Source organism: Chinchilla lanigera, unplaced genomic scaffold (assembly GCF_000276665.1).
Source record: "Chinchilla lanigera isolate Chin_1 unplaced genomic scaffold, ChiLan1.0 scaffold00023, whole genome shotgun sequence".
Lineage (NCBI taxonomy): Eukaryota > Metazoa > Chordata > Mammalia > Rodentia > Chinchillidae > Chinchilla > Chinchilla lanigera.
This window is the reverse complement of record NW_004955424.1, coordinates 1,570,839-1,597,235: the sequence shown is the minus strand read 5'-3', so window position 1 is coordinate 1,597,235 and position 26,397 is coordinate 1,570,839. Positions and strand designations below refer to the sequence as shown.

The window sequence follows — 26,397 nt, the reverse complement described above, 5'->3', positions numbered from 1 at the left end:
ACTCAGGATGATCCTCCTGCATCAGCCTCCCAGATACTGGGATGACCAGCACTATGCATGAGCTACCACACTCAGAGGACTCCTGATTTGCTTCTCTGCCTTCTGGCCTCTGAGCACCCAGATGCCTCTTCCCTCTTCTCAAGGAGCAGGCAGCTGGGCCCAGTCCTACCTGGAACAGGTGCTGTGCATGCTCACAGGTGCTCTGGGCACCTCAGCCTCTGGCCTGGCAACCACGAAGCTGTTTCCCATTGGCTTGCGTGTTTGCGGCACTGGACTCAAGTTCTATGGGGAGAGGCGTCACAGTCTGCCCAGAGAACATCAGGTGGGGTGGAGTAGGGAACAAAGAGTGAGCACACAATCACTCTGTTTCTGCAGTCACCCGCGCAGCCCCGGGGGCAGCTGAGCCTGTGGGCTTCCTTATCCCCACTCACTGGGGCACCAAGTTGCTGCCTAAGGACTCAAGGCATAATTTCCATAAGATATTTGAGGTTCCACTTTCTGAACAGACACATCTCATGGTGCTTTGGGAAAATCCTGGCTGAGCAAGTGTCCCCTCTTCTGGCCCTGCTGGGGTCACAGCGGCAGGACCTTTAAGCTGGACAAGCAGAGCCCTACCAGGCAGGCTGGGAGGCAGTGCAGGCAGTGCTGTAAGCAGCGCACCCTCGTCAGCTTTGTGAGCAACAGGAGGGCTGCCGGTGGGCTCCACTGAAGCCCGCTGTAATCCCCTGCAGCTATGGGCACCAGGTGAGCTCTGCCCTGCCTCCCAGTCTTGTACATATCCTGAGAGCGCGCAGGAATCAGCGCTGAAGAGGTTAAGGGAGAACCCAGCACCAGTGACTCACTCCCTAAGTCATCATATTGGTAGGAGATGCCAGTGGCTGCAAATTTCCAGTGTAGGGCTTATCCTGTGATTCTCTGCTCCACACCAGGGCCCCCAGAGATCGTTTAATACTAGGCCACACCCAGGCAGATTAAATCAGAATCTTGGTGTGGCGCTGAAACGCCTCTTCATAAATTCCCCAGGCATTTCCACTGTGCAGAATGAGAACCTCTGATCTAAGCTGACTTTGGCCAAGAGGGAAGTAGGGGTTGATGCCTTAGGAAATGGGAAATTTTTGACCATAGCTATTTGAGTGGCTGCAATTGAAGTAAAACCGCCCAAGGTCAGGAGAGCTGTAACAGGCTCAGGGTTCTCTGCTACCTAAGCTGTGTGACCTCTCACACAGGGGTTGCCGTACAGTCGCTCCACGGGGAGTTGCTGATGACTCTCCACCTCACCAGCCTTAAGAGTTAATCTCTCCCATTTCAAGAGCATTTTCTACACTCCTATAGCAGTCTTTTCAATCATGAGCCCAAACACTTTAAGACTGGCAAGCAGCGAACACTTCCTAAGTGGTCCCTAACCTTAGCAGGTCTACAGATGCACACCACCTAAGGGCGCCACCATTTGATTATAACACCAAACCAACGACGAGACTCCCTGCTACCCACCAGGATGGCTACTACATAACAAGAAAAATCAAAGTAGAAAGTAACAAGGATGTGGAGAAACTGGAACCCAGTGGGGATTTAACATGGTGAAGCTGCTGTAGAAAAGACATGAGCGTTCTCAAAAAAATTTTAGAAAGAACTGCCATAGGATCCAGCAATTCCACTTCTAGGTATATACCCCAGAGAAAGCAAGGTCTCTGTTCATAGCTCTTTTTTTTTAAAGAAAGGGTCAAGCTATGTTCAGGCTGGCCTTGAACTCACAGCAATCCTCCTGCCTCAGCCTTCTGAGTGTTGGGATGTCTTACATTCCTCTTGTTGCTGAGACAAAATACCTGACACCCAAAATGAAGGAAAGGTTTATTTAGCTCAGTTTGTGGGAGTTTCAGTCCATACTTGGCTGGCTCCAAAGGCAGAGTGGCACATGGCAGAGGGCACAGTTCATGGGGGCAGAAAATAGCAACAGTGGCAAGAGCAAAAAGGAACAGCAGCAAGAGCGAGCCTCTTTCCCTCCTTTATACTGTGCACAGGTTACCCGCCCCAGGGCGGGTATAGCACTTACACCAATAATCCCAGCATTGGACCGTGGATCAATCAAAAACTCTAGAATCCCGCCCCAGGACTGCTTGAGGTTTTGGGGGGGGACATCTAGACACAAACCAGAACGTGAGACTACAAGTGTGTATCACCACCCCTTGTTCATAGCGTTTTATTCACTGTAGCCCACCATACAGGAGGCTCTGGGCTCAACCTTGAGTTAGTATTGCCAAAAAACCACAAAAACCCACAAAAAAATACAAGAAACAAAAATAAGCAGAGATTTTGCAACTGCTCTATCTTCTTCATCAAATTTGTCGCAGGCCTATTAACAGCTCTTTCCAAAACTCCAGGGCACCGCAAAGAACCGGATTCGCAACCCTAAGGCTACTGCAAAGATGTCACAGCCGGCCAGACACTGCAACATCTCATTAAAAACTAGATGCGCTGTTTTCTGCTCATCCATGCGGGAGGAGATAAAGGTGTAAAAAGAGCTGTGGGGACAGAGACCATCACCTCGTGTCCCAGCACAGGTTGGTTGATGGAGCATGGGGGTCTGTAGCCCTGCCAGGACTCAGGGGCTGCTCGTCTATCCTCATGCCCTCCAGGCCTGGGTGGGGCTGATGCCATGGAACTGTGGACTCATTCATCTGCAGATGCTGCAGCACTGGGGTACCTTGTGATCTCCTTTGAGGGTTCTCTTGCAATTCTAGTCTAAGTGGAAATCACTGAGCGTAGTCAGCCTGCATCTCCAAGAATGAGTGCCTCACCCTGCAGGCTGGGCCTCTGCAGCAGGCTCCACAGGGACTGCCCTGGACTCCCCTGGCAGCTTTTGTATTCCCGTGTCCAAGCGTGGCCAGCCCGGCAGACCCTGTCACGTGCAGGTGCAGGAGGCATGTCTGGGGGGAGCAGTGTAGTCCTGTTCTCCTGGCAAGGCCTACCTTTAACTCCGATCCCACCTTTGAGGGCACTGCAGCTCCCCAACCTGCTGGAGCACAGCTCCTGCCCCCAGTTTTTGTCCTGTGCTTCCTTTCGGCCACTGGGTGAGAGCTGGAAGGGGACAATGGTGGGACAGATGGGGGTGGTGGTGAGGGGGCCTGTATGGGATGAGATCTGCCCCCACAATCTCGGATGAAAGCAAAAAGAGGGAGTGAGGTCTAACTGTGCCAAGAAAAATCTCAGTTCTGGGTTCTGAACTCCAAATGCAGAAACCCACAAAGCAGAGGAAAAACACAAGTCAGGGTTTCCCTTCCCTCCCAACAGCTAGTTCCAGTGGTGTTTATTGCTTAGCCTGAGTAGGAATAACATTGGACAAAAATAGAAACAGCCTCTGCTTTTATGAAGCCTCTATTTAGGCCTCTGCCTGTTCTGTTCAAGCCAGGCACCTTGGTGCTGTGCAGGGTGCCGAGGGCATGGCCGGAGCCACGGGCCTCGAAAACCCTGAGGGCACAGCCGGGGAAGCCCGGCAGCATGGCCAAGGCCCGAGTGGGGATTTCTGCGTGGGGGACTGCTGGGGCCCTGGAGAGGCCCTGCTGCAGTGCAAGCATAGCTGGGTTAGTGGAGGTTTGTGCTGCCCTGCCCTGGCCATGGAAGCAGTCCTGGGTTGAGGACTCCAGGTACCCTGTCCCAAGATGTCGGAAGAGCCCGGAGGGCAGGCCAAGGGGTGGCCGGATCTATGTTTCCACTCACTGGAGACCCCAGGCATCCTGTCTGCAGTCACTGGCACTCACAGCAACAGGATCTCACTTCCGTACACTGGAGGCGCTGTGGGTCCCCAACAGCTGCACACAAATCCTTGTGTCCTTGGTCCTCCAGGAAACATCCTGCGGCTTCTCCTCACAATTTTGCAGTGCATGTGAAGCCCCAGCCATACTGGAGGGACTCAGAGAGCGCTGTTAACAGTCCTGAGATGGGGCAGGGAGGAGCAAAAGTGCCGCTTTCCACTTCCGCCCAAAGCCCAGCTCTGCTTCTGGAGCCTGAGGTTGCTACTGCGCTCTGGACTGCCACTCTGAACCACCTTGGAGCCTGATCTTCCGGCTCTCTCTTGAGCTGGCCACGCCCACACCCAGGATCTCCAGTGGGCAGATGGCACGCAGCAGCTGCTATCTCAGGGGCTGCTTGAGCTCAAACAGGCCTGTTCCGCCCTTGACGACCTTCCCAACCATGAGGCAGGCTGAAGGGGACTTCAGCTCATCGTGGGATCCTGTGGGAGACACAGAGTCTATGTCAGGGGTTTGTGGGGAAAGCTGAGGGTGATAGGAGGAGATAAGGGGCATGCCCAACGCTGAGGTGTGCAAGGCCTCATCCTGAGTCCCTTGGCCGACAGCCATGCTGTAGTGCTGCTCCCACCTTTAAAGAGGGGAGCCCCTACCATTCTAAGTTCTCCCTTGAGTGCAAGGTGCTGTGGAAAGTGCCCGTGGGACAGGCCATGGCCCACACTGACCCATCATGGTGGCCTGCTTCAGGAACTGGAAGCTGGTTTCAAACGTCATCTGCTGCAGAGGAGAGGAGCTTGACCTGATCCCGAAGCGATTCAGTGGCTTGTAAACACCCTCAAAGCACATATAATCAGCAACCAGGGACAGATGGCGAGGATCCACTGCAATGCCTGTCATGGGAGTGGTAACAGCGGGAAGGATTAAGCAGTGACGACGGGGACAGCTGGGAAGCATCACCAGACACAGGTCCAGCAGCCTCCAGCTCACACCCTGGGGCTCCCTCCTGGCTGTCACCTCTGTGCCTGGTCTGGGGACCACCCTGTCCTGGTCCCACCCGTCCTGCAGCCTCAGAAGTGATGACCCATCTGTACTGTTTTTCCTGGGGAACCAGAGCCCTACAGGCAAGATGGGCCAAATCACTGAACTTTTGGAGCTTCCCAAAGACACCAGCTGCTGAGAAAGCAGTGAGTGGCTCATTGATGAAGCTGCCGTCTCCTCATGCTCCCTCCAGGGACGCTCAGACACTGTGGGCACCTACTGTGCTTGCACTGCACCCACATTTCAGTTCCACCTGGGCACAGAGCTAACTCAAGCCTGATCCTCTGGGTGTTTAGGGCGCCTCTCCTACCATACACGGCAAACACATCCTTGATCTCCTTCTCGATCACCCGCAGTGCGGCCTCGATGCCGTACGTGTTGGCCATGGCATGAATGTCATTAGAGTAGAGTCGGCGCAGGTCCAGCACCTGGAGAGGAAGGAGGAGCTCAGTGCCCAGCCTCCTGCTCCTTCTGTCTACGTACCCTCCACCCGGCCATGCTGCACTGCGTGCCTGGTAACAGCACAACCGATGACGAAGTATGCAGAGGCGGCCAGGATGAGTGCAAGGGAAGCTGACGACCCGCTGGCCAGGCTCCAGGCCTGTCTTGCTGCCGTGACCAGAGTCTGGGGATGACTGAGGACACACTTCAGATTCCGTAAGAAGAAAATTCTTTACACAGAGAGAGCTGTTCACTAGGATGGCTCCCTCAGCAGAGGGCCCCCAAATCTCTCTCCATGACACATGGGCGGGCATAGGCCACGGGGGTTTGTCAGGTCTCACCAGAGGGTGAGGCTCCAACTGAGCCGTCCTGGAGCAGCCCTCAGTGGCTTTGCACTGTGCCTGCAAGGGGCACTGCCCCAGCACCAGGACATTCCACAGAAGAGAGACAGGCGACCTGCCTGGTCCTTGCCAAGATGAACCCTGCAAGCACGCAGAACCCAGAGCACTCCCCATGGAGGTGGGAGCTGATTCACAGGAGCCGCAGGCTCTTCCTGCTCCTCTTCCAGGGTAGCTACTGGTGGAGGAAGAAGCGGGCAAGGCAGGAGGGCTCTGCTGGCCGAATGCCAGGTGAGGGAAAAGGGGCTGGGGGCCCCAAGTTCCTTAGTATGCTGTGGGGGAACCCCTGTGTCCAGAGCTGAGAGCAACTCAGACAGGATGAGCGTGCTGCAGAGCGGGTGGGGACAGGGGCGCAGGGCCTTGGCCAGCACTGCAGGGTGTGCTGGGCTAGGCGGGGCCTCTTTCACTGGGTAAAGTGAGCAGATCTAGGCCAGCGACACAACACACTTCTTTCACCTACCTTGGGAAGGTCTAAACTTCAAGGAAAAAACTACTAAAAAACCTTGGAAACTGTGGATTGAAGTTCACCACGTTTCTGTTCCCTAGGCTGTGCAAGGCTCCCGTGCCCATCTCAAGTCTCCAGGGGCGGGAGAGGACCTGTGCACGCAGTATGGGGAACACAACTTCCAAGCACGAACAGCTCAGGAAGCGGACACGTACCTCGGAATACCTGAACAGCTCCGGGAGGTTGATCCCTTCCGTGTTCAGCACAAGCTCCTTCTCGTTCTTACCGTTGGTGGTTTCATTCAGGAGGCACCGAGTGATGCCCTTGGTTGTGTAGACGACAGCGCTGTGGGCCAAGGACATGATGAGGGAGCTCATGTCAAAGTTAATTTTCATCAGAGGGAGCTTCAGCGTCACCTACAAGAGGAGTGAGAGTTAGGGGTTGGAGGTGCCAGCCTCCTGGGTGCCCTAAAAGCCCTCTTGGTGACATGCTGGCTGGGGAGGAGGGCCTGCCACGTGAGCTGCCAGGGGCCTGAACACCAGGTGGCTTTACTGACCCCATGGAGCAGCCACCTTCGCTCACTCACATTCCAGGTGGGAACAGCGGAGCTGCACTGTCGCAGACATCCGTGACGAGGCAGGGGCTTGTGCCCTATTGTCCTTCAGATGACAACAAGCACAGTACATGTTGCTCCGGGCCTGGGATCCCATCCCTGAGTCCTGTTAGTTATGCGACCATGTGGGAACCACCGACGCAGGCCCAAGGGAAGATGAGAAGTAAGTCTGTGAACTGCTGAGGCTTCTACACCACCCAGCCCTGAAGGAACCACAGGCCATGTGTGTGGGCAGCTTTCAGCTTCCTGTTTGCTGGTGGGCGGGTGAGTCAACAATGCCAGTGTGCTGAGGACTGAGTGAGGTGACAGCTTTGAAAGACTCTGCAGGGCCTGGCCGATGAGACTCACCCTGTTCCTGAGCAACTAGAGGGCCCTGGCTCACTGGGGGTCTGAAAGTGGCACTCGCGGGGCTGTGCTCTGGAGCAGAGGGTCCAGATGTCACCAGATTCGGAACTCTCACAGCCTGCACGCTGGGAAAGTGGCTGCCCCGCCTCATGACTGTTGGAGGGAGCTCTGTGGCAGGCCCACCTGAGGACATGCGGTAGGCGGCGCCTGATCCTGAACCCAGCTGTGCACCGCACTGACCTGGCACCACAGGCCCGCCTCGGTGTCGTACTGGTAGTCCTCAATGAATGAGTGGGCCTCACGCACGGCCTGGATGCGCCGCTCCACAGCCTCGGCTCCCTGGGGCTCCTGGCGGCGGCGGCGGCATTGAGGTTTCTGGGCCAGGTCCTCCTCGGGGCCTGAGCCCACCTCTTCATCTGGTTCATGGGCCTGGCTGGCATCTTCACCATGGATGTTCCCATCATCCTGTGTGTCCTCATCATCTTCCTCTTCCTCTTTCTCCTCCTCTTCCTCACTCTCATAATCCACCTGGCAGGAAAGAGTGGACCTACATTTTGTGTCTGCAACAAGCACCTTACAAAGGCTGTGTCTGGCCCCGCCCACAGAGCCCAACCCGCCCCTACTTCCAGCTTCTCTGCCCTGGTCTGGTTACCTTCCTTCCCACCTTCTGGCTCTCTCACTCCACACACTGCCTGAGCATTCCCTGTGTGGTCCCTTGGGCCTGCCCTTTGTCTCTGCGGAGACTGTGACAGCAGGACCAGTCTGGGGTGCAGTGGGCGAAGTATCACACCTGCACTGCAGAACAGGGGGAGCCTGACTTGTGACCGGAGGCTTCCACGGGTCCTGCATCCGATTCAAATCTGGGGACACTCAAATCCAGGGGCATCCCTAAGAAGGCCATTATCAAACTCCCACCCTCTAAACCGCACCAGCTCAGTCGAGAGATGTGCCGCACAGGCAGGCCACGCTGCAGGGCTCTCGCGGGCTCCCACTGGACACAGAGGCCATGGCTTTCCAGTGCCAGAGGAGGGACATGACCTCCGACCCTTCACCTCAGCCAGAGTCCCCCTACCTCTTCTTCTCGCTTGGCCTTGCATTTTGTGTCAGAGGCATCAGCATCCCCCTCCTCAGCTTCAGCATCCACAATGTTCCCCTCATCTTCCTCATCACCCTCCTGCTCTCCCTGTGGTTTGAGGACAAGGGAAACGATTAGTTCCAAACCTGGTGCTCCATGAATACCTGTGTCTCTGCACAAACCTATGTAGCCACCCATTCACCCACCTTTCCACTTACCCTCCTGGCCATCACTACACCCACTGCCACCTCCCCGGTCCATCTACCTACTCTTCTTCCATCGATTCTGTCCAGCTACCCCTCAAGCCCACACCCACGGGCTGGCCCTGGATTCCAGGCTTGCTTTATTTCAGACTCTATATACACCACCTGTAAAACTTTTCATTTGGAAAAAAAGTGCTAGGGTTTTTCAAGTCCTTAAAAGATGGTGTAAAATACCGTTCCAGATATTTTTAATCAATTTTGTTGCAGGATGGGAAAAGGCGGAAGGGTTTAAATACCCAGCTTTTAAATCACTCAGTATTCCATCAAGACAATCCTCCTCCAGCCCTTTCTGTCTTAAAGAGACCTGCCTTCTTTATTACAAACTGTCTCTCTGGTTCCCGCCAGTTCTCTGGTGGGGCTCGGTTCATCTGGCCTGGAGGAGACAATGAAATCAGAAAGAGAACCTTCAAGGCTCTGTGCACACCGCTACTGAAAGTCCGTCTCCAGGATGAAAACCTCCTACATAGGGCCCTTGAGGGGATGGCAGCGGGCAGATGGAAGTCCTGAGGCCTGACCCAGGGCTAGTCAGACCACAGCAGCTGCAGCCTCCCCAGCCCAGCCCACCATCCTCCAGGAGACGGCAGACAAACGCTGAGGTAAGTGGAGAGATGGGTGCTACCAGGAAGGGGCCTGCAGTGCTGAGAACGGTCACAGAGCCTTCCCCAGAAGGAAGACTGCAGGACCCCTCTGTCCCTCCCAGCCTTGGGACTGTCTCCACGCGGCCCCATGTGGTCCAGGCCTTGCTCACCCGAGCCCTCCCTGATTCTCCAGCATCATCGAGATCCCGCTGTGTGGCTCTCCGAGTGTTCACGCTTCGGAGGGCTGATGCTTTACTATGCTTCTTTCTGATGGATTCCATCAGAAGTTTGAAGAACCTGAAGTGAGAAGACAATGGTCAATACTGGCATGGCCTGCCCTCCCCCCGTGGTGGGGCAGGGACTCCCGCAGGAGACGAATGCATGCGATAGAGGCCAGTCTCTCCTATCCACTCGCTGCCCCTCTCCTTTCTGAGCAGGAAGACCTGGCCTGGTCACTGGCTCGGTCACTCCTGGACTACATTACTTTGAGCCTATGTAGCTTCCTTACTATAACTGCTTGTTTATACAATGTGAGTATTAGTACAATACAATCTTAATCAAAATGACCCTGCCTGCGTCTGATTCCTTTCCTGGGGGTTGGCAGGGCATGTGTCTGAAAATGACAGCTACTGGTGTCACTGTGGCTGTCACCTAACCAGGATGGGGAGAGGTACTTTGCCTGCCACTCACAGCATCTCTAGGAAGCTGTGCTGCTTGGGCCAGAGGCCCCTTCTCCTTGGTCTAGGAGGCCTCTCATTTGGGACAGAGAACGGAGAGTTCAGAAAAGCTCATCAGAATTTCAAAGGATGGTGACAGCTTACTTTGCGGCAATAAATCATGCTGAGGGGTTAGAACCACACCAGCTGGAAGGAACCCACGGCCGCGCAGAGCTTCCCTGGTCCCTCTTCCTGAATCAGGGCTTCTCCGCTCCCTCCACACTGCTGCTGCTCTCAGACCCCCTCTGGCCTCTTCTTCCTCAGGCTGGAAGAGCTGACTGACCTGGACTACTTCCAGCTGCAGGAGCCTCGGCGCCTCACACACACATCCCTGGCTCTGCGAGCCCACCCCAGGCTGACGTGCTAGCCCTAGGGGCAAGATGAGGGAGATGGCGGGTTCCCAGCCCCTAAGGAGCCAAGTTTTAATCTGGAAAGTGGGTGGGTTACATGTTTACTATTCTGCTCATTCAAAACTTCCTTTGGTTTTTTGGTAACCTTTAAAAGAGGTACACAGTTTTGCTACAATTTCTGTTCTTGGCAGAAAAAAGGCTCCTCACCCACTCATCTAGTGGTGTTCTTGTTCACCAGGCGCTGGGCATGGGGACAGGAGGCCGGGTCGCACTGCAGAGGGGCGGGGAAGGTTCTGTGCCAGCCTGCAGAGGAGCACCAGGATCTGTCTGCAACTCGGGCCGCTGTCCTCCCACATGAGCCAACGGCACAGAGCAGAGATGGAGCGACACCAGGGGGCGGGTCCCCTCTACCGGACCACTGTTGCAGTTCATCACGCTGGGTCAAAGTGAAGATGCAACTCCTCCAGGAAGCCCTCCCTGATACCCCTGGAGGGAACCCTTTCGGACCTGCTTGCCTGTCTGGCGACCTGGATGGGTGGCACCTGGGGGATCACAAGGGAGCATTATAAACACTGGTCGGTGTGTGGCAGGCATGTGGCAATGTGCCAGTGTTCCCTTTCTGGGATTCTGCCGAGAGCAAGGGAAGAGGTGGTGCATAAGAACTACTTTCTAAGGTGCTGCTGTCAGAGTGCAAGTGAAAGGGAACCGCAGGGGTAGGCGGCAGAGGAACCTCTCAGCCTACATAAATAATTACAAACCAGGAACTTGACCCGTGGCTGTTTCTGAAAGTGCCTGCTAACAACTCCACCACCTGCTAGGTGCAGCTAAGCGTCACAGACATTCAAACTGCAGGGATGGCCAGCAGGGTCAGCTCATGCCCAGGACAGGAGGCCAAGACCTATGGCCCCCAACGCCTAGCCCAGTGCTCTTCTTCATCTCCTGCCCACCTCCAGATCCTTAGCACAAATACTCAAGGTGGCGAGTGCCAGGACAGACAGCCAGGCAGCTTTGGTGCTTACACATCTCCACCCACAGAAGCAGCTCTCTGTCTCTTCACTTAGCTCCTTTGTAGGTCAAAGGAAGTCTCATGATCCCACAGCTGGGAATGAAGGGAGGGGAGGAGAGAGGAAAGAGGGTGGTGGAGAGAACAGGAAGAAAGGAAAGAAAGGGAGAAAAGGAGAAACTGCTCCAGGGAGGAAGGGTGGCTCTTCTGAAAGCACACTCTGCCCACTTCCACTTCCTGTGGATACACAGAGGCCTTAATAAGGCTGCACCGCTGCTGGGCCCACACTGGGACTCTAACCTCCGCCCCATTCAGAGCCGGCTCCTTCTTTAATCTTTGCTGGAAACCTCAGGGCCCTTCTGCTGGAGCCACCAGACTACTTCCATCCAGGTGCCTGACATGGCCTTGTTGATCGCAGCTGCTCAAGGGCAAAAGGAAAATCGAACTAGGAAGTCAAGAAGTACTTCATGGCTGGGAACAAGCCAGGGCTCTCACTTACCAGGAAGGAAGTTTTAAAAAGTGATTTACTGTTTTCAGTTCCATGAGGTAATGTCAGTGGAGAGCCCTGAGCACAGCCCAGCGTATGCCTTATGCAGGCCTACCTGCTTGGAGGCCAGAGCTCAGGTGCACAGATAGGAGGCAGACCACAGACCCCACCCGACTCCATTGGTCTCCGGAGGCTGTGTGATCCTAATTCCCACTTCTCAGAAGACGGCTGCTGGGCCACACCTGGGAGTCATGGCCCTCTCTTAATTAACAAGCTGGCAGGCCGGTGCACATGCTACTCTCCTGTCACTTTGCCCAGCAACCCAGAGTGCATGGAGGACTGCCTGATGGAACGAACCTTCCAGGTGGGTGCACCCCAAGGCTCAGCTAGCAATCCCACCCAGGACCTGTGTCTCCTGGGGCAGGGTGTACCTGGCAAGTGACCCATGTCCACAAGGCTAAGTTCAGACCAAGGATCATTTACCATCTTAAATGCCACCTGCACAGGGGGCTGCCCTGCAGCCAGGCCTCATCTTCTGGGAAAGGAGTAGAGGGTGGAGGGCAGAAGGCAGGAAAGTCACCTTCTCCTAGCCCCGCCTGGCTCAGTGACTGACTCGTGCGGGTAAGTGAAAGCAGGGGAGCGTTCTCCTCTGCGCTGCCTTGGTTCCCCACATCTAGCAGCTCTGGCAAGACCTGTGCTGGTTTACAGCAGAGGCAGTGCTCAGTGGCCTGAGGCGAAGCCCACCAATGGATGAGATCGATTTTGCTTAGCAGGCTTTTAAAAGTATAGAGTTAGTTGCTGGTATTTACTAAGTTACCAGACTTTTTTTTCCTCTTTAAGTAAAAGCAAAAGCATATAGCCACATAACCAAAGAAAGAAAAAAAATATTAAGAAAAAATCAGAACACCTGGCTGCCCTGGCCCATGTTCCTGCAGAGTGACAATCAATCCTGAAGCAGTTTCCACAGCCTGGAGTCTGCCAGGGGCCTCTCAACCCACGTCACAGGTTCAACTACCTGCTGGGCTCTGCAGTGGGTGCGGTGAAAGTACTTCGTTGGCTCCTTCCCACTTGTTCCAGTCCCAAAGGGCCCGTGTTCCTGCTCCTGCGCACTCAGCATTATGGCCTACACTCTTCAAATGTACAACAGTAACTTAACTTAAGACAAGAAGTTCACTCTCCTCACGAGACAAGAACCAGAATTTCTCTGGTCCTCTGGAAAAAGGTGCAGGTAGCCCTAGTCACAGAACTGGGGTTTAAAAGCAGCATGCCATCAGCTCACTGCCCATGATTAGCGGACTATAAAACATACTATGCTGCCCAGAATCACGTCCCATCAAACATTAACACCCCAAGCTGGTCGGAATCAGAGGCTCCTATGACGGGGCTCTTTTCTCGTACACGTATTTTCTTGTCTGAACACTGCAAACTTGAGATTGAAATAATCTTGACCCATCAACCAAAAAGAGAACATGTTTCAGGGCATGATGTGTGGCCCACAAAGTCATACCCTCATGCCAGACTTTTGGTCAGGTTTTCAGACTAGGTTGCCGGGCCTGCCGTTTTCCTAAAGCTTCCCCTACAGGGCGCACTGGGCAAACACAGGAGCCCTGTGAGCAGCAGCGTGCTGTGTGCGTCAAGGGCAGTGACAAACATGGTCCACGTCCTGACCTTGTTTCCATGAAGTGCAGGATGTCCTCGGGTCTCAGGCACTTCTCCTGCTGATAATATGCATGTGGCAGGAAGTGAAACTGCAGCTGGTACACCCGGAACTTGTTCTGCTTTTCCCCCATACAGAAGGACTCCTCAACGTCAACTTTCTGCAACACCTAGAACAAGAGAGATGAGGAGAACTTGCTTTGTCCAAGTCCCAGGTAACTGTACCACAAGTGGGTTGTGGGAAACCAAAGGACTGAGGAGACAGTGGATGGCCCCAAACTCCAACAAAACTCTAGTGTGCTCTGCTGGCGGGACTCCTCAGGGGGAGCAGGGCCACAGCTGGAAACCTCTGGAGAGTGGCCAGAGCTTGTGAGGAACAGGCATCTGCGGGGCTGGTACACGAACCCAGGAAAGGCTCACTGCAAGTTCTAGGCACAAAAGGTGATTAGCTTTAAAAGCTTCTAGATCCATTCCTGCTCAGTACTGGGCAAAGTTGGCTGCTCTTTCCCTTTGGGAACTTGAGCTGAAGGTCTGAGCAGTCAGCAAAGGCTGCTCTGCCCCGATGGGAGGACACAGGCTCACCCTCCCCGAGGCACGCAGCTTGGACATGGGTTACCTCCCCAAGGCACACTCTGGTGAGCTGCTTCTTCAGGCTCTTCACTCTCTTCAGTGCCCTCTTGGTGTTGAACACGGGCACACTCATCATCGGCGTCTTGATGTTGGCACTGGCCACCATGAGAATCTCCCTCAACCTGCCTCAGGACAAGGGCACATCACATTATGAGGTAACCAGATCCCTTGTCTGCAGGAAGCCTCTTTAAAGAGCTCTACTGAGATGTGAGAGGGGCCCTGGGGTCTTGCAGGGGAATCTGCTCGGTCAGAGCCCCGGCTCACTCTCCCCCAGACTCTTCCCTGGAGTGCCTGCTCCTTAATGCAGGGCTGTGTCTTATTTCTGAAATCAGTCATCTCTGGAAACTCCAACACTGCCGCCCACTCTCATGAGACCCAGTGTTTCTTGCTCATGGGACAATTCTCCTTCTCACTAATGACTCGTTGCCCACAAGGGGCAGGGAGGATTCCCCCTTCCCACACCCCGACAGACCCACCTGGGAATGCCCAGGGTGACGTTCATCTCGCCTCTGCCAGCAAAGTGGAAGGTGTTCAGGGTCATCTGCGTGGAGGGCTCCCCGATGCTCTGGGCAGCCAACAGACCCACGGCCTCACCCGGGTCGCACAGCGAGCGCTGCCACTTCAGCTGCAGCAGGGTCCTCAGCCTGGAGATGGCACAGGGGAGAGCGGGTCAGGAGCTGGGACCAGATGGCCCACCTTGCCCACACAAATCTGTGGATTCTTGCTAAAGATCCTATGATCCTAAAATTACACAGTGTAGACTCTAGCAGGCAGAGAAGCACTAGGCTTTTACACTTGCATGTTCACACGCGCCCCAAGAATGCCACGTGTCCACTCTGGGCCCGTTCCTACAGGCCCCCAAAGCAGTGGGTTTCTGGGCTCATTATTCACATTTTCCTTTGTTCACCTTACACCCCCAACCCCCAACTGTGAGTTTGGAGACAGCTTAAACCTTAAATGTACAAAGCAGAAAGAGGTTCAGACTCACTAAGCAGTGAAGGACGTGGTAAAGTACCTAGTAAAGGGCTTTGTCAGTGCAAGTGGCTGCAGACTACACGAAAGTACCCAGGATGCACAAGTCTGCGATGTACTAAGCACTCTCCTTATGACGGCTGGCCTCTTAGAAAGAGCCACCACAAACACTAATACCTGGCACAGGGAACAAGGAAGGGGCTCAACAAAGGCAGATGCGTGGGAATCACCATGTGGGGGAAGGGCAGCACCGTAAAGCTGCAATTCTCTGCACGTTCTTCTAGGTCCTTCTGAAGGTAAATGCAACCTCCTGTGCTGCAGTGGTGGTGGGGTGGGAGAGTCAGGATCTTGCTCTTCTAGGGAAAGCCTAGCTGGCAGCTAGATGAGCTGGCTGGGAATCTGAGGTCGACTGGAGAAAGCATGTGAAAGGAGGAGAATCCTGGCCTCCAGTTCCTCCACTGAGGGCTCTGTCTGCTCATGTGTCTCCACTGGCTCCCACCCAGCTCAGTCCTACCCCAGGACCCTCCATGCAGTTTGCCCGGTGTTACCAGGGCCAGAACAATGCGCCACACTAGGGCAGAAGGTCTCAAGGTCTTCAGCTTTACGGCTTAGTGAGCTGTGTGGAAGGACCCAGGACTGATGCTGAACAGCATCCCAGGTGCCCCTGTAATACTTTGACATTCTTTACTGGCTCAAGTGTGGCTTCCCACCCACCTAGACTTCTGACTTCAGTCCATTACTGAAGTATGTATGTGGGAGAGAGAGACAGAGAGACAGAGAGAGAAAGAACCTGTCCAAGCTGAGGCCTCTATGTGGGACTTCCTCCTTAAGGCTGGAAACCCGAAGCTCCAAGGAGCACGAGTCATCAGCTCTAAGCCCTCAGAAAAGCTGAGACATGATGTCCCAAGACAGTGAGTGATTTGCCCTGTGTCAGAGTTGGCAGCACCTGAACAGTGACCAGATGGATTCCTTGACTCATTCTGCCACGGCCACCACACCAAACTCAAGACAGGCCAGTTCTGCAAGCCTCAGTCCCAGCAGAGGCTGTTCCAAGGCATGGCCCAAATGAGAAGGGTGCCCACTCAGGACATGCAATGCACCCCTTGCTATTTCACATCTCTGCCTCCTGCCTGAGTCTCACCCCTGAGGGAATCTCCTCCCTGCACACACTGGGAACTGCTCAGTGTCCTCACCTGTCAAGAGAAAGCTCCGATTTCTCATAGCTCTTCTCTGCATGGGCTGCCCACTCCTGGCTGTAGTCATCAACTTTCTTTTCAAATGTTTCTGACACAGACGCTAAGTAGATGTCTGGACGCCAGACAGACAGACTTGGGTCAGGACAAGGGGCTGCTTTCTTCTGGTATTTCCGACGGCTCTGCTCATCCAACTCATACCACATCTGCAATATCTGAATAAAGGGCAGGAGAGTCTTAGCTACGCAGGAAGACCAGGAGTGGGCTCCTCCTGGGACACCTAGCGGCCTGTGGCAGCTTCAACGCATTGGTTCCAGATGACAGCACGGAGCGGAGTAAGGCAGGAGCCTGACTGTGATGAGAAATCCACCTCCACAGTTAAGAGTGGGAAAGCTAAGTGTGTCCCAGGGTGCTCTGCTCCTCCAGGACTCCACAGGCTCCTCCTCCTGGGGCACTCAAGCACAGCTAAGGGGGACCACATAATTGACTGTCCATTTGGGACTCTTCTGGAGTCAAACGGGGGCACATTAATGATTATGCTAGGACAAGAGGCAAAGCCAGACCTGTCCTAGGCCAACCAGGACAGCAAGGTGAATGTGCTGGATTCCTGACAGTCCCCAGACTCAGGCTCCTCCATGGGCTCTGTGCCCTACAAGTGGCCTCAGTGACTGCTTCCAAGAGCTCCTGTCTTCTAGCTCCCAGCCGTGTCTGGCTAATGGGAGGCGCCAGCCGCACAGCAGAAAGCAGGAGAGTGGCGTTAGGCTTTATGCCTGACCTCTTTCTAATGGGTCTCTGCCCACAGCCACGCTGTCCAATTCCAGTGACTGTTCTCCCCTTCCCGTCACACCTGGGGTGGTGAGGAACCCCAAAGTCACCAGTCCCAGTAACGCCCCAGATCCTACACACCCCAGGAAATTCCCCTCCTAACATTCCTGTTTGAGTGCCACTTCTGTTGTGATGGATTTCACAATCATTCTCTCTGAGGGAACCCCTTCAGCCAACTAAGGACAGCACCCCCATTTTACCTGCTGAGCCTCTGGGCTGCGGCCATTTTGGTTCTTTCCCTCTAGGTTCAGGGCTCTCACTGCTGCCTGCATCTTCTGGGAATAACTGAGGAAGGCACCCCGCCTCAGCAGCGCACTGGAATGCTTGCTGTGCCATTTCTTGATGGCTCTGAAGTGGCGGAGAGCTTTTTGGGATTCTCCTCTGGACAGAGCTTCGTGGAGATGCTTGGATTTCACTATCACCTAAATAAACGAAGCACATGAGAGATGCGAGAGATGAGTGTGACAGAAGGGCCATGCTCCTCCACAAGCTCACAGGACCCAGGGGCCCATGCAGCCCTTGTGAAGCCTCACACCCACTGCTGTTCAGGGCCCTCATGTGCAAACCAGACGTGGGGGCCAGTGGTCTCAGGAGCCAAGCAGTCACCCGGGGCAGACTTACACACTCAGGGCCCCTCCAAGAACACAGAGAATTCTGGGAAGAAAGGAAGAAGACAGCCACAGTGCTGGGACAAGTGCCAGAAACAAAGGACCCTCGATTCTGCCATCATCCAGGTGATCTTGGGCAAACTGTGGTAGCTTTAGTTTCCCAATACAGTAAGTCCCCGATTTACGAACAATGGAGTTGCAAATTTTCCAGATACAAACAGACCTTGCATTACAAACACTTGTAGATGTGAATAAAACACAGAAATAGCTCACATGTCTACCTTACAATTTTATGGGTACTGCGAAAGCAGGACGGTTTATTTACAATATTTTTGTGGGCGTGTTCGGTTTTTTATGCTCCACATTGTGTATCTGTGTCAGAGGTGCATGAGACCCACTTCGTCAGACTTACAAATGATCGGAACTGACAAACGCTCTCTTGGAACGCGACTTGTCAAGCTGGGGACTTACTGTATGCAAACTGCTCAGGAAACAGTGACGGTCATTACCAGGGCTGGAGGACAGCATGAAAATCACCAGTGTGTGTGTCAGGCGGGCCTGGACTCAAATGCTAACTTACCAGCTGGTTACTCTAGCTCTAACGCTCAGGTGCCCCCACTATAGAACAGGCAGAGTGCTGCATTTCCCCAGTTGTAGTGAGGATGAACTCAGTATTCAACCTGATTTCTAGCTTAGGGCCCACCACAGGGAAAGTGCCCCGAATAGTGGCTGTTACGCCAGAGGTGTCCATGTCTTATCACCACTGAATGTGATCAAAGTCCACAGAGGGGACTGGAAATGGAAATGGCAACAGTTTCAGGGCCCAGGTGGGTGCTGTATAAATACTTCCTTGTTGACTTTTTGATGGCCAGTGAATGGGGTGACAGAGCTCAGGGTGCCAGCTCCTTCAGCTCCACATGGGAGGCCCCAATCCCCAAGGCCCAGGGCTGGCCCACCTCATAGTTGCTGGCCAGGAAGGGGAACTGCTTGGGCTGCAGGAATGGTGTCTTGGGGATGTCCAGGCCGTCCTCCCCATACAGGAACTGCACCACGCTGCCGTCGCTGTCGCGGACCGTCAGATCATACTGGACGACCAGCCCCTCCAGATGCTTGATGATGCACCTGCAAGGACAGCAGCAGCTCAGTCCCTGGAGGTGCACCTCCAGTAGGCGACAATGCAGGGGAAGGAGGCGGGACTCTGTTCTGCAGCCATGCATGACTCCAGCAGCAGCTCAGTCCCTGGAGGTGCACCTCCAGTAGGCGACAATGCAGGGGAAGGAGGCGGGACTCTGTTCTGCAGCCATGCATGACTCCAGCACATGCCAGCTCCGGTGCCCCAGGCTCTGGGTTCCAGCACCCCCCAGCCAGGGGCTGCATTTCCTTAGTTTTCCAGAAGGTGCCACAGCAGTGTGGCTGAGAAGCTTGGTTGTCAATTCCAGAGCTGGCTCCCACCTAACCCAGCTGCTGGGGCTATGGCCAGGCCCTGTGCCCACTTGCTCCCTAGGGACCAGTATCCTCAGAACCACAGGGCAAGAGAGGCAGGGGAGCTGGCAAAGATTCTAGAACTTTGTCAGTGCAGCTGACTGTTGGGAACACTAAAGGTCATCCAGAACTATATGCTGACGTAACACCCCTCAACTGGTGGCCTTTGTCCTCAGTCTTCCTGTTTGGCTGCCTTGCCCAACCTCTCCTGCACTGTGCCCTGGTCCTGGCCTCTGCTTAATCCTCTGGCCACTCTGCCTCAGTTTTCCTTGTGTCTCCCTGGGAGGGGATTTCCAGGAGCCCAGGTCCTCTCTCCTGAACCTACCCTGAGCTCTGAGGACAGTGTTAGTCACCACAGTGCTCATGCGGCCCAGAGGGAGCCTGGCCAGGCTGGTGCTGAACGTGCACCCCCTTTTGCTGCCCAGGCTGGTATGTCGGTCCTCAGCCCTTTCTCCGCTGACCCCATGGGGTTCCAACAACTGGCCCTCTGGCCATGACCCCACACTTCTCTGAACTTTAGGCCTTATCTCTAAGGGTCCACTCATGTGCTTACTTGAATACCCTGCTGCTTCTGGTCAACTGTGCCATACTGCCACTCAGGCTTGTGCCCCATGCCCTCTATATACCTGCTTCCTCCTTTCCACTGCCTCCTACCTCTAGCCCAGAACTGTCCAACCGGGCCTGCCCAACCCAGGCTGAGGTCCTGCACTATGCCCGCCCCACCTGAGAGCCTCCACCTGCTCCCTGCTGGAAGTGGCACCTGCAGATGTCTGTGTCTTTGCCCCAAAGGCAGCTGCTCTTCTATTCCAGCCAGGAACCCGGATACCCTCTTTCAGCTCACCCTGCTTTCAATGGGCCTTGGGGCCTCCTGTCCCACATATGGAAAATTTCTATCCCTCTGATCATCTGTTTACAAGTATTTTTCTATACTACAAGTGTTCTTGAGTAATTTAGAAGGAATGTAGGTATAACCTCTGTTCATGTAAGCAAATGGGCCATGCTACCCAAGCCCTGGATGCACTGAGTTTAGCTCCCTGCCGGGCACTGCCAACTCCATAGACAGGATCCTTGCCACCAGGCCACCCAGGAGTGTGTCTGCAATACCACTCTTTCCCTTCCCACCCCACTGCCCATGGACTGCAGCCATGGGAATCAAGGGGGAAGGGACCAGAGCATGGTATGAGGGTTTGGAAAATGAGCTTAGAAACAGAAGCTAAAACTGATGGGCAGAACTTTAGGAGGGAGAAATGTAGCTAGCAGAGTTCCCTGAGGACACAACTCGAAGCTAGGTCTGACAGAATTTATTTTTAACATCTCTGTTTCCTATCATTATTTCTAACAACATGGGTTCTGTGGGCTCAGGATGAACCATGACCAAAAATCCCCCCAAATCAACCATCTACACTACACCCCAGAGGACAGAGTCTGGAATGTAGGGATCTGCTGCCCCATCCTAAAATGCTCTGGAGTCAGGCTTTGTTCAGGTTTAAACTTTGGTCCTCCCTGGCTGGATCAAGACTGGTTATAGGGCTGCTTGTTCCCTTTCCTCCCAATAAACAAGGTCTGGGCTGGGGGGCCCCAAGGTGACCCCTGCAAATGAAGGAACATTAATCACAGACTCATAGGCAGGGATCCCCCAACTCCTTGCACTACCCTGGGCCACCAAGCCTCTCAGACGAGGACAAGCTTACCACTGCCTGAGATCTCTCCCTACATCCACAGTTCCTGAGGGGCTGACAGAGTTGCAGAAGGCAAGGTTTACATGCGAGTCAATGAGCACATGCTCTGCCAGTTCTGTGGAAGGGGAAGAATACCTGCTGTTTTCCGCCTCAGCCACACGTGAATGCTTTCATAATGTTTTTACCAGCCAAAGACTATTCAGCAAAAGATGACAGGTACTGGGCATCTAACAGGGACACAATGGTGCTTTTACCTTTGGAGATAGCCGGAGCGGCTCGTTTTCACAGCTGTGTCCACCAGGCCTTCTCGCCCTGCCATGCAGTGAAAGAAGAACTCCTGCGGGAGGCGGGACCCAGGTCCCAAACGTGACAGTGAGCACTCTGCTCTTCCTGGACAATCACTCTGGCCGATACCCTCAGCAGCCTCTCCTGACCAGAGGGCCCACTCCCCCTCATCTCCTGGGCCCCTGACTCGGACGGCACTAGTGGCCCCCAGTGACGTCTGTTGTCCCCTGCAGTTGTGGGTCATTCCCTGCCCGAGGGTTGAGTGCATCACAGGCAACATGTCCTGTCTACAGGGGCCAAGTGCCCCCTGCATCCATGAGTACCTCCTCAGAACCACACCCATGCCTCTTCCCAAAGAGAAACGGCACTGGTGCCTCTCCACTGTCTGGTTCAGCCTCTATGTCTGCTTTCTGCTTCCAACAAGGTGAGCAGAACTACATGGTGTTTTCTAAAACTTTTTAGTGCAACCCACAGTAAGGACACATTTATAAAGGTAATCAACAAATGCAGACATATACACACAAGCAGATACAGACATAAAACTCCAAGTAAAACCTTATGGCACCAGCCTATACCTTAGTAGAATAAACTCTGATGTTTTCTTTATCTCTCCTTTCTGTTTCATTATATAAAGGAATGCTGGTCACAACTCACTACTGTGATTTTTGATTATTTCTTTTTTTAAGTACCGGGAATTGAACTTAGGACCTTGTGCTTGCCAGGCAGGTGCTATGCCGCTGAGCTGTATTCCCAGCCTCTCTACTATGATTTCTGAATCCACTAAGGGGTCACAGTCAGAAACTGAAAATTTCTGCTCTGCATCAATGCTCTACCCTCCCATGCCAGAGGCCATGGGTGACCTTAGGAGAATCTATGCAGGATGGAGAGAGGAGCTATGGGGCAGTCAGTGGCCTTGGAATAATTTATAGGCTGGATTTAGTGGCCTTTCAGACATGCACTGCACTCCAAAAAGCCACTGCTGGTGAGTGTGAGGAGAAAGCCTCTCTTAGGCGAGAATTCTACTAGAAACCACTTGTTACAGCTAGTCAACCCTCCCATAGTGGAGGATGAGTCACAGGAGGTCCCTGAGGGGCAGGGGATGACTTTGTAAAACAAATATCCAGGAGAAGCTCTTTCTGGCAACATCAACACCCCCAGGGAGTGACACTCCCTTTCCTAGCTGCTTCAAAGGAAGCTAACCAGTTTACAGGTCACATGGCAGAAAAAGGCACGGCCAAGACTGGTCCTACTCATCTTTCCATTTCTCAGCACACTGAGTGCCTGCTGTGTGCCAGCACAGATGCTCTGGCGTAACACTGGCATACATCACATGGCCACGTCTTCATGGGACCAAGGGTAAGACTGCAGGTGGCTTGGCATTTATCACTTGATTGTTCTTGCTCAAAGTTATTGCTAGGGGTCAATGTCATCTATAGTTGAGCCTAGAGATGAGAAATAATGAAAATAGTCAAATGGAAATACTAAAATACACATACAGGAGGCTTAATGCCGGTGAGAAACCTTCCAGTGACGAAGCCACCAGCCCTAGGGGTGAATTCATAGGGCTCAAAGCAGGGCAGTGACTTGCCAGACGCCATCAGTGGGGGTCTCCGACCTTCCAGTTCAATTTGTCCCAGCAGGCAGGAAATCTGGGGAAAGGAAACCAAATGGAACAAGGTCCACGTGTGAGTGTTAAAAACGACAACAAAACCCGAAAAAACCTTTGTCCCATTAAGGAAGAAACAGCCTGGCTTTTTAAGAAAAGCTACCTGGGAACAGAGCTCTAGGCCAAAGTAGAGGTTTTTCATTTCTTTTTCTTTTTTTTTTTTTTTTTTCTCAGACAGGGTCTCACTATCTAGTTCAGGGGAGGCTTGAACTTGCTATGCAGCCTATGCCCAGGCTGGACTCAAACTCACAGTGATCCTCCTCTGGGATTGCAGGTATGCACCATCATGCACAGCAAAACTGGATTTTAAACCAGGAAAGCTTGTGTTTCAGGAAAAAGTAACTGCATTACTGATCTGGATTTTCACTTTGGGGTCAGCTGAAAATTAGTTATGTTTGGAAAAGTAGCCATGGCCCTGAATCATCACATTATGTACCTGGAAGGGACTTGAGGGTCCTAACAAGGAAAAGGATGTCCACAGGAGAAAGTAACTCATTGTGATTGTTATATTTGAGAGCTAAAAGACAATTCAAGCTATTGGGCCGCTTGCTTAGTAAACTGCCTATGAAAACTCCTGGGGTGTGGAGGTAGGGGGCAGTGTGCCCAGATTTCCCTTTCATTAGGGGGCTTCCTGAGGGCCTCCAGCCTTTCAAACAATAGGGTAGCCCTTAAGTCCCTCTAAAGGTCATAAAGAATGAAAAACAAAATAGGTAAAAGACCTCCTTTTAGCACTGTGGAAATCTGCAGTAATAATGGACCTCAAAAGGTTAAGTAATCTCTATAATGTGGCGTTAGGGAAGAAAGTAGATCAAGCAAAACCAAAAGATCAGCTGAGATTTTAAACACACAGTGTATATTTATAACTTGAATATATGCAATACAATAAAACTATGTAAATATGTATCTACACTATGCATATCCTATAGTATACTTCTAATGCGTATCTACATTACATATATCCTACAGTAGATCTACCCCTTTAACAGTGGGTAGTGCTGCAGTGATTTATATGTACTTTTAGGGTTTTCAGTCCTTGTCACATTTTATGCAGAATGTAGATCCTTTATAAAATCAGAAATGAACCTTAAAACCGTCTCCTGCCAATATCCCACCTCTCCAGCAAACCAGCCAAGTCACTTTGCTCACACCTGCATTGTGTTCACTGTAGAACCTTTGGCTCCCGACTGCACCATCATCTGCAGGTTGTTCTCTGGGAACTGTCTGTGCAGGCCGAAAGGCATGCATGCCTGCAGATGAAATCAACAAACTGGTCAATGACTTCACCCCTTCACAAGTTCCAGGTTCAGAAGGTAAGTCCGGTATGCAGATACAATAAAATGTAAAATGAGAATATTTATCCAGAGATAAGGGCTAAATCCCATTCAAGATGAAAAAGACCTCATTAGGCATCAACTGTTTTGCTAGAACCTCTAGACCGAAGTCAAAGGGGTGCTCACATCTGTGCCAGAAGCCTCAGCCTGCCTAAAGTGTGGCAAAAAGTGAGATGGAAAAGTGTGCGTGCGTCGGAGGGCTGGCATACGCAGTCTGTAAGTCTAGACAGGAGCTGGGAAGAAAAAACTTAAAGGTGACGGCCTTGTGAACCGGTGCAGCCAGCAGATCACCAATATGCACACCATGTCCACATTTACCAGCATGGTGCCAAACACCAGCTGGGAAACCATGCGTTGGTTCCAGGACCAGCTCTGGAGGGGCGGCCTGGGGAGATGCTGAGGTGGCCCTGGGTCTCTTTCTGCCTCTGCCTGGAGTTCTACAGAGCCAGGCCACACACAGGAGCGGCAGAGCCTGGGTGGGAAGAGGTGGCAGGAAGAGGAGAGCTGGGAGGCCAGGAGCTGCTCTGAGATGCTTCTAAAGACAACTCTCCGCTCCAAAACCTCAGTCAGCCCCACGGTGCTGGGCAGACTCCTGTGTACAAAAGCTCCTGGGAATGGAAGCCTACCTTGGAGAGGTCTGTCTTCTTAGCAGCTAAAGGAGCACTGCGAGCATGTGAGAGGCCCCCACAGACAAAATGACTTTTGTTGACCACTGGCCTTGCTTCCTCCTCAGGTTGGACCTCAAGGCCTGGAAGGCAGGGTGAGGGCCAGAACAGCCCCTTTACACCACAGGGCAGCAAGCCCCAGCTATGCCTGCTTCCAGATAAGGACACCGAGGCCGCCCATCAAGTACAAAGCACAAACAAGATTTGAAGCCAGGCTTCTCTCCTGGCTCAGCTACATAAGCAACAGTGGTGCTTCTGACCCTTCGTTCTCCTTGTCCATCTACAGCAGTCCCATAGGAAGACGGCTTCCTTCAGCCCTTCCACACAGTCATTCCACAGAAAAACAGCACAAAGCATTTCCTCTCGGCATTACCAGGAAGTCTTTCTAGACTCAATTGGGTGAGAGAATGAGGCCCTGAAAACTATACAAAACGATGGATCTATCCAGTCCACCCCAAATCAAGCCTAGTAAGCTGTTATAAAGCCAGAGTGCTTCAAAAGGTCTTGGGTGAGAATCAAAATATAATTAAAGAAAAAAACAAAACCCTGCATTCAAAAGGTGGAGATAAGTGCATGCACTTCCAGGCTAACCTTGTTAATCTCATTGCTGTAATGGTTCACTTCCTCCTTGAACTTCAGATCAATCACGTTAAAATCTCTCTGGTCTTTCCCCAGATGGGCATCCTGCCATTTCCCTCGGATCTCATCACATGATGCAGCTTCTGGCAGGTTTAATGCAGCCCTGACAGCCTAGAATGAAAGAACATATCACAGGCTGCAGTGAAATGAAGAGGGTGTGGGTCTCCTGAAGGACTTCTGGTGCCCCCATGGCAAGCCACGGCTCCCAGTCTCTGCTTACTTGGAGCCCACACTGGGTGGATTCTTCAATGATCTGATGTCTCTTCTCATCCGCCTTTGGCTTCACCAAAATGTCTTCCATGCCTGTGAAGTGGAACAGATAAGCTCAGAAAGAACTAAGCCTGACCTCTCCAGACTGTAAGCTCCGTGACTGAAGGCCTAGAATGCAGAGCCACACACATGCATCAGAAGCGCTCAAATGAGAAGGACGAGGTTGGTCATTACTAATAGATCGCCAGCATCTCCTTAGTGCTGACTACAGCACCAACACTACAATCTCCATTTTATAAGTGATAACGTTAAGGCTCAAAATGGAGTTACTTCTCAAGGTCATACAGGTGGAAAGTAAGCTCAGGCCAGAGTCCCAAACAGGTGCTCTTAGCTACCTAATAAGTCTGTGTTGGATGAAAGGGCAAGATGCAGAAGAGATCTGGGATGAAAAGCTAGGGTTAAGGAAAAAGAGGGACAAAGAATATCCCATTTGAGACTCCCAGAGGCCCTGAGTCACCCAGGGCACATCTGTGCAGTTGGATGAGTGAATAGGCCCACGAACAGGCTGGAGCCTGGCCGACATGGGCCATCACCGCAGGTTCTTCAGCATTGCCTCAGGAGGATGAAAGCCTGGGTTGCTTCAGTTAAGCCCGTCCTCTGGCTCTAAGGGCTGAAGAACTGCTCACCTTGGGCAGTAGTATGTCTAACCACTTTATCCACGTATTATTGCCTCTATCTGTGAGTGCTACAGGACTCAAGACTCCTTTAGCCCAAATCTGGGCAAGGAAGGAAAACTACATTCAAAAGCTGGGGCTGTCATTTCAAATTGCCAGTGCAATGGCTGGGAAATCTGATGGCTTCTATGGAATGGGCACAGGCGCAAGGACAAAGAAACATTCCCTCTGCTAGGAAGTCACAACCTCCAAAGCAGACCCAGCCATGGGCTCACCTTTAGACCACCTGCTGTCCCCTGCAGTGCCACCCTCTGGCTAAAAAGGGGTGAAATGAAGTCATCCTCACTAGCCTGCCTTCCCCTTGGAGTCTACTCCCAGCTTGGCCTT

General features: G+C 52.9%; 1 protein-coding gene across 2 annotated transcripts in view; it reads right to left on the bottom strand.

Moving 5' to 3' along the window:
* Nucleotides 1-2,167: 2,167 nt before the first annotated feature.
* Nucleotides 2,168-26,397, bottom strand: part of Polr1a (polymerase (RNA) I polypeptide A, 194kDa) — an 87,134-nt gene continuing 62,904 nt past the window's right edge. The window contains exons 17-34 of one of the 2 annotated variants that reach the window (XM_005385408.1): nt 25,347-25,429; nt 25,079-25,237; nt 23,640-23,738; nt 22,322-22,474; nt 20,795-20,877; nt 18,336-18,501; nt 16,972-17,193; nt 15,947-16,161; nt 14,258-14,425; nt 13,768-13,903; nt 13,164-13,321; nt 9,110-9,236; nt 8,096-8,206; nt 7,264-7,551; nt 6,281-6,481; nt 5,092-5,209; nt 4,469-4,633; nt 2,168-4,228 (exon numbers count right to left, since the gene is read on the bottom strand). In XM_005385408.1, the coding sequence (XP_005385465.1) occupies nt 4,128-4,228; nt 4,469-4,633; nt 5,092-5,209; nt 6,281-6,481; nt 7,264-7,551; nt 8,096-8,206; nt 9,110-9,236; nt 13,164-13,321; nt 13,768-13,903; nt 14,258-14,425; nt 15,947-16,161; nt 16,972-17,193; nt 18,336-18,501; nt 20,795-20,877; nt 22,322-22,474; nt 23,640-23,738; nt 25,079-25,237; nt 25,347-25,429 (2,753 nt within the window). In that variant the 3' untranslated portion in view covers nt 2,168-4,127. Of the gene's footprint in view, nt 4,229-4,468; nt 4,634-5,091; nt 5,210-6,280; nt 6,482-7,263; nt 7,552-8,095; nt 8,207-9,109; nt 9,237-10,212; nt 10,309-13,163; nt 13,322-13,767; nt 13,904-14,257; nt 14,426-15,946; nt 16,162-16,971; nt 17,194-18,335; nt 18,502-20,794; nt 20,878-22,321; nt 22,475-23,639; nt 23,739-25,078; nt 25,238-25,346; nt 25,430-26,397 lie in introns of those variants that run through there. The other variant, XM_005385411.1, reaches the window with a different exon arrangement.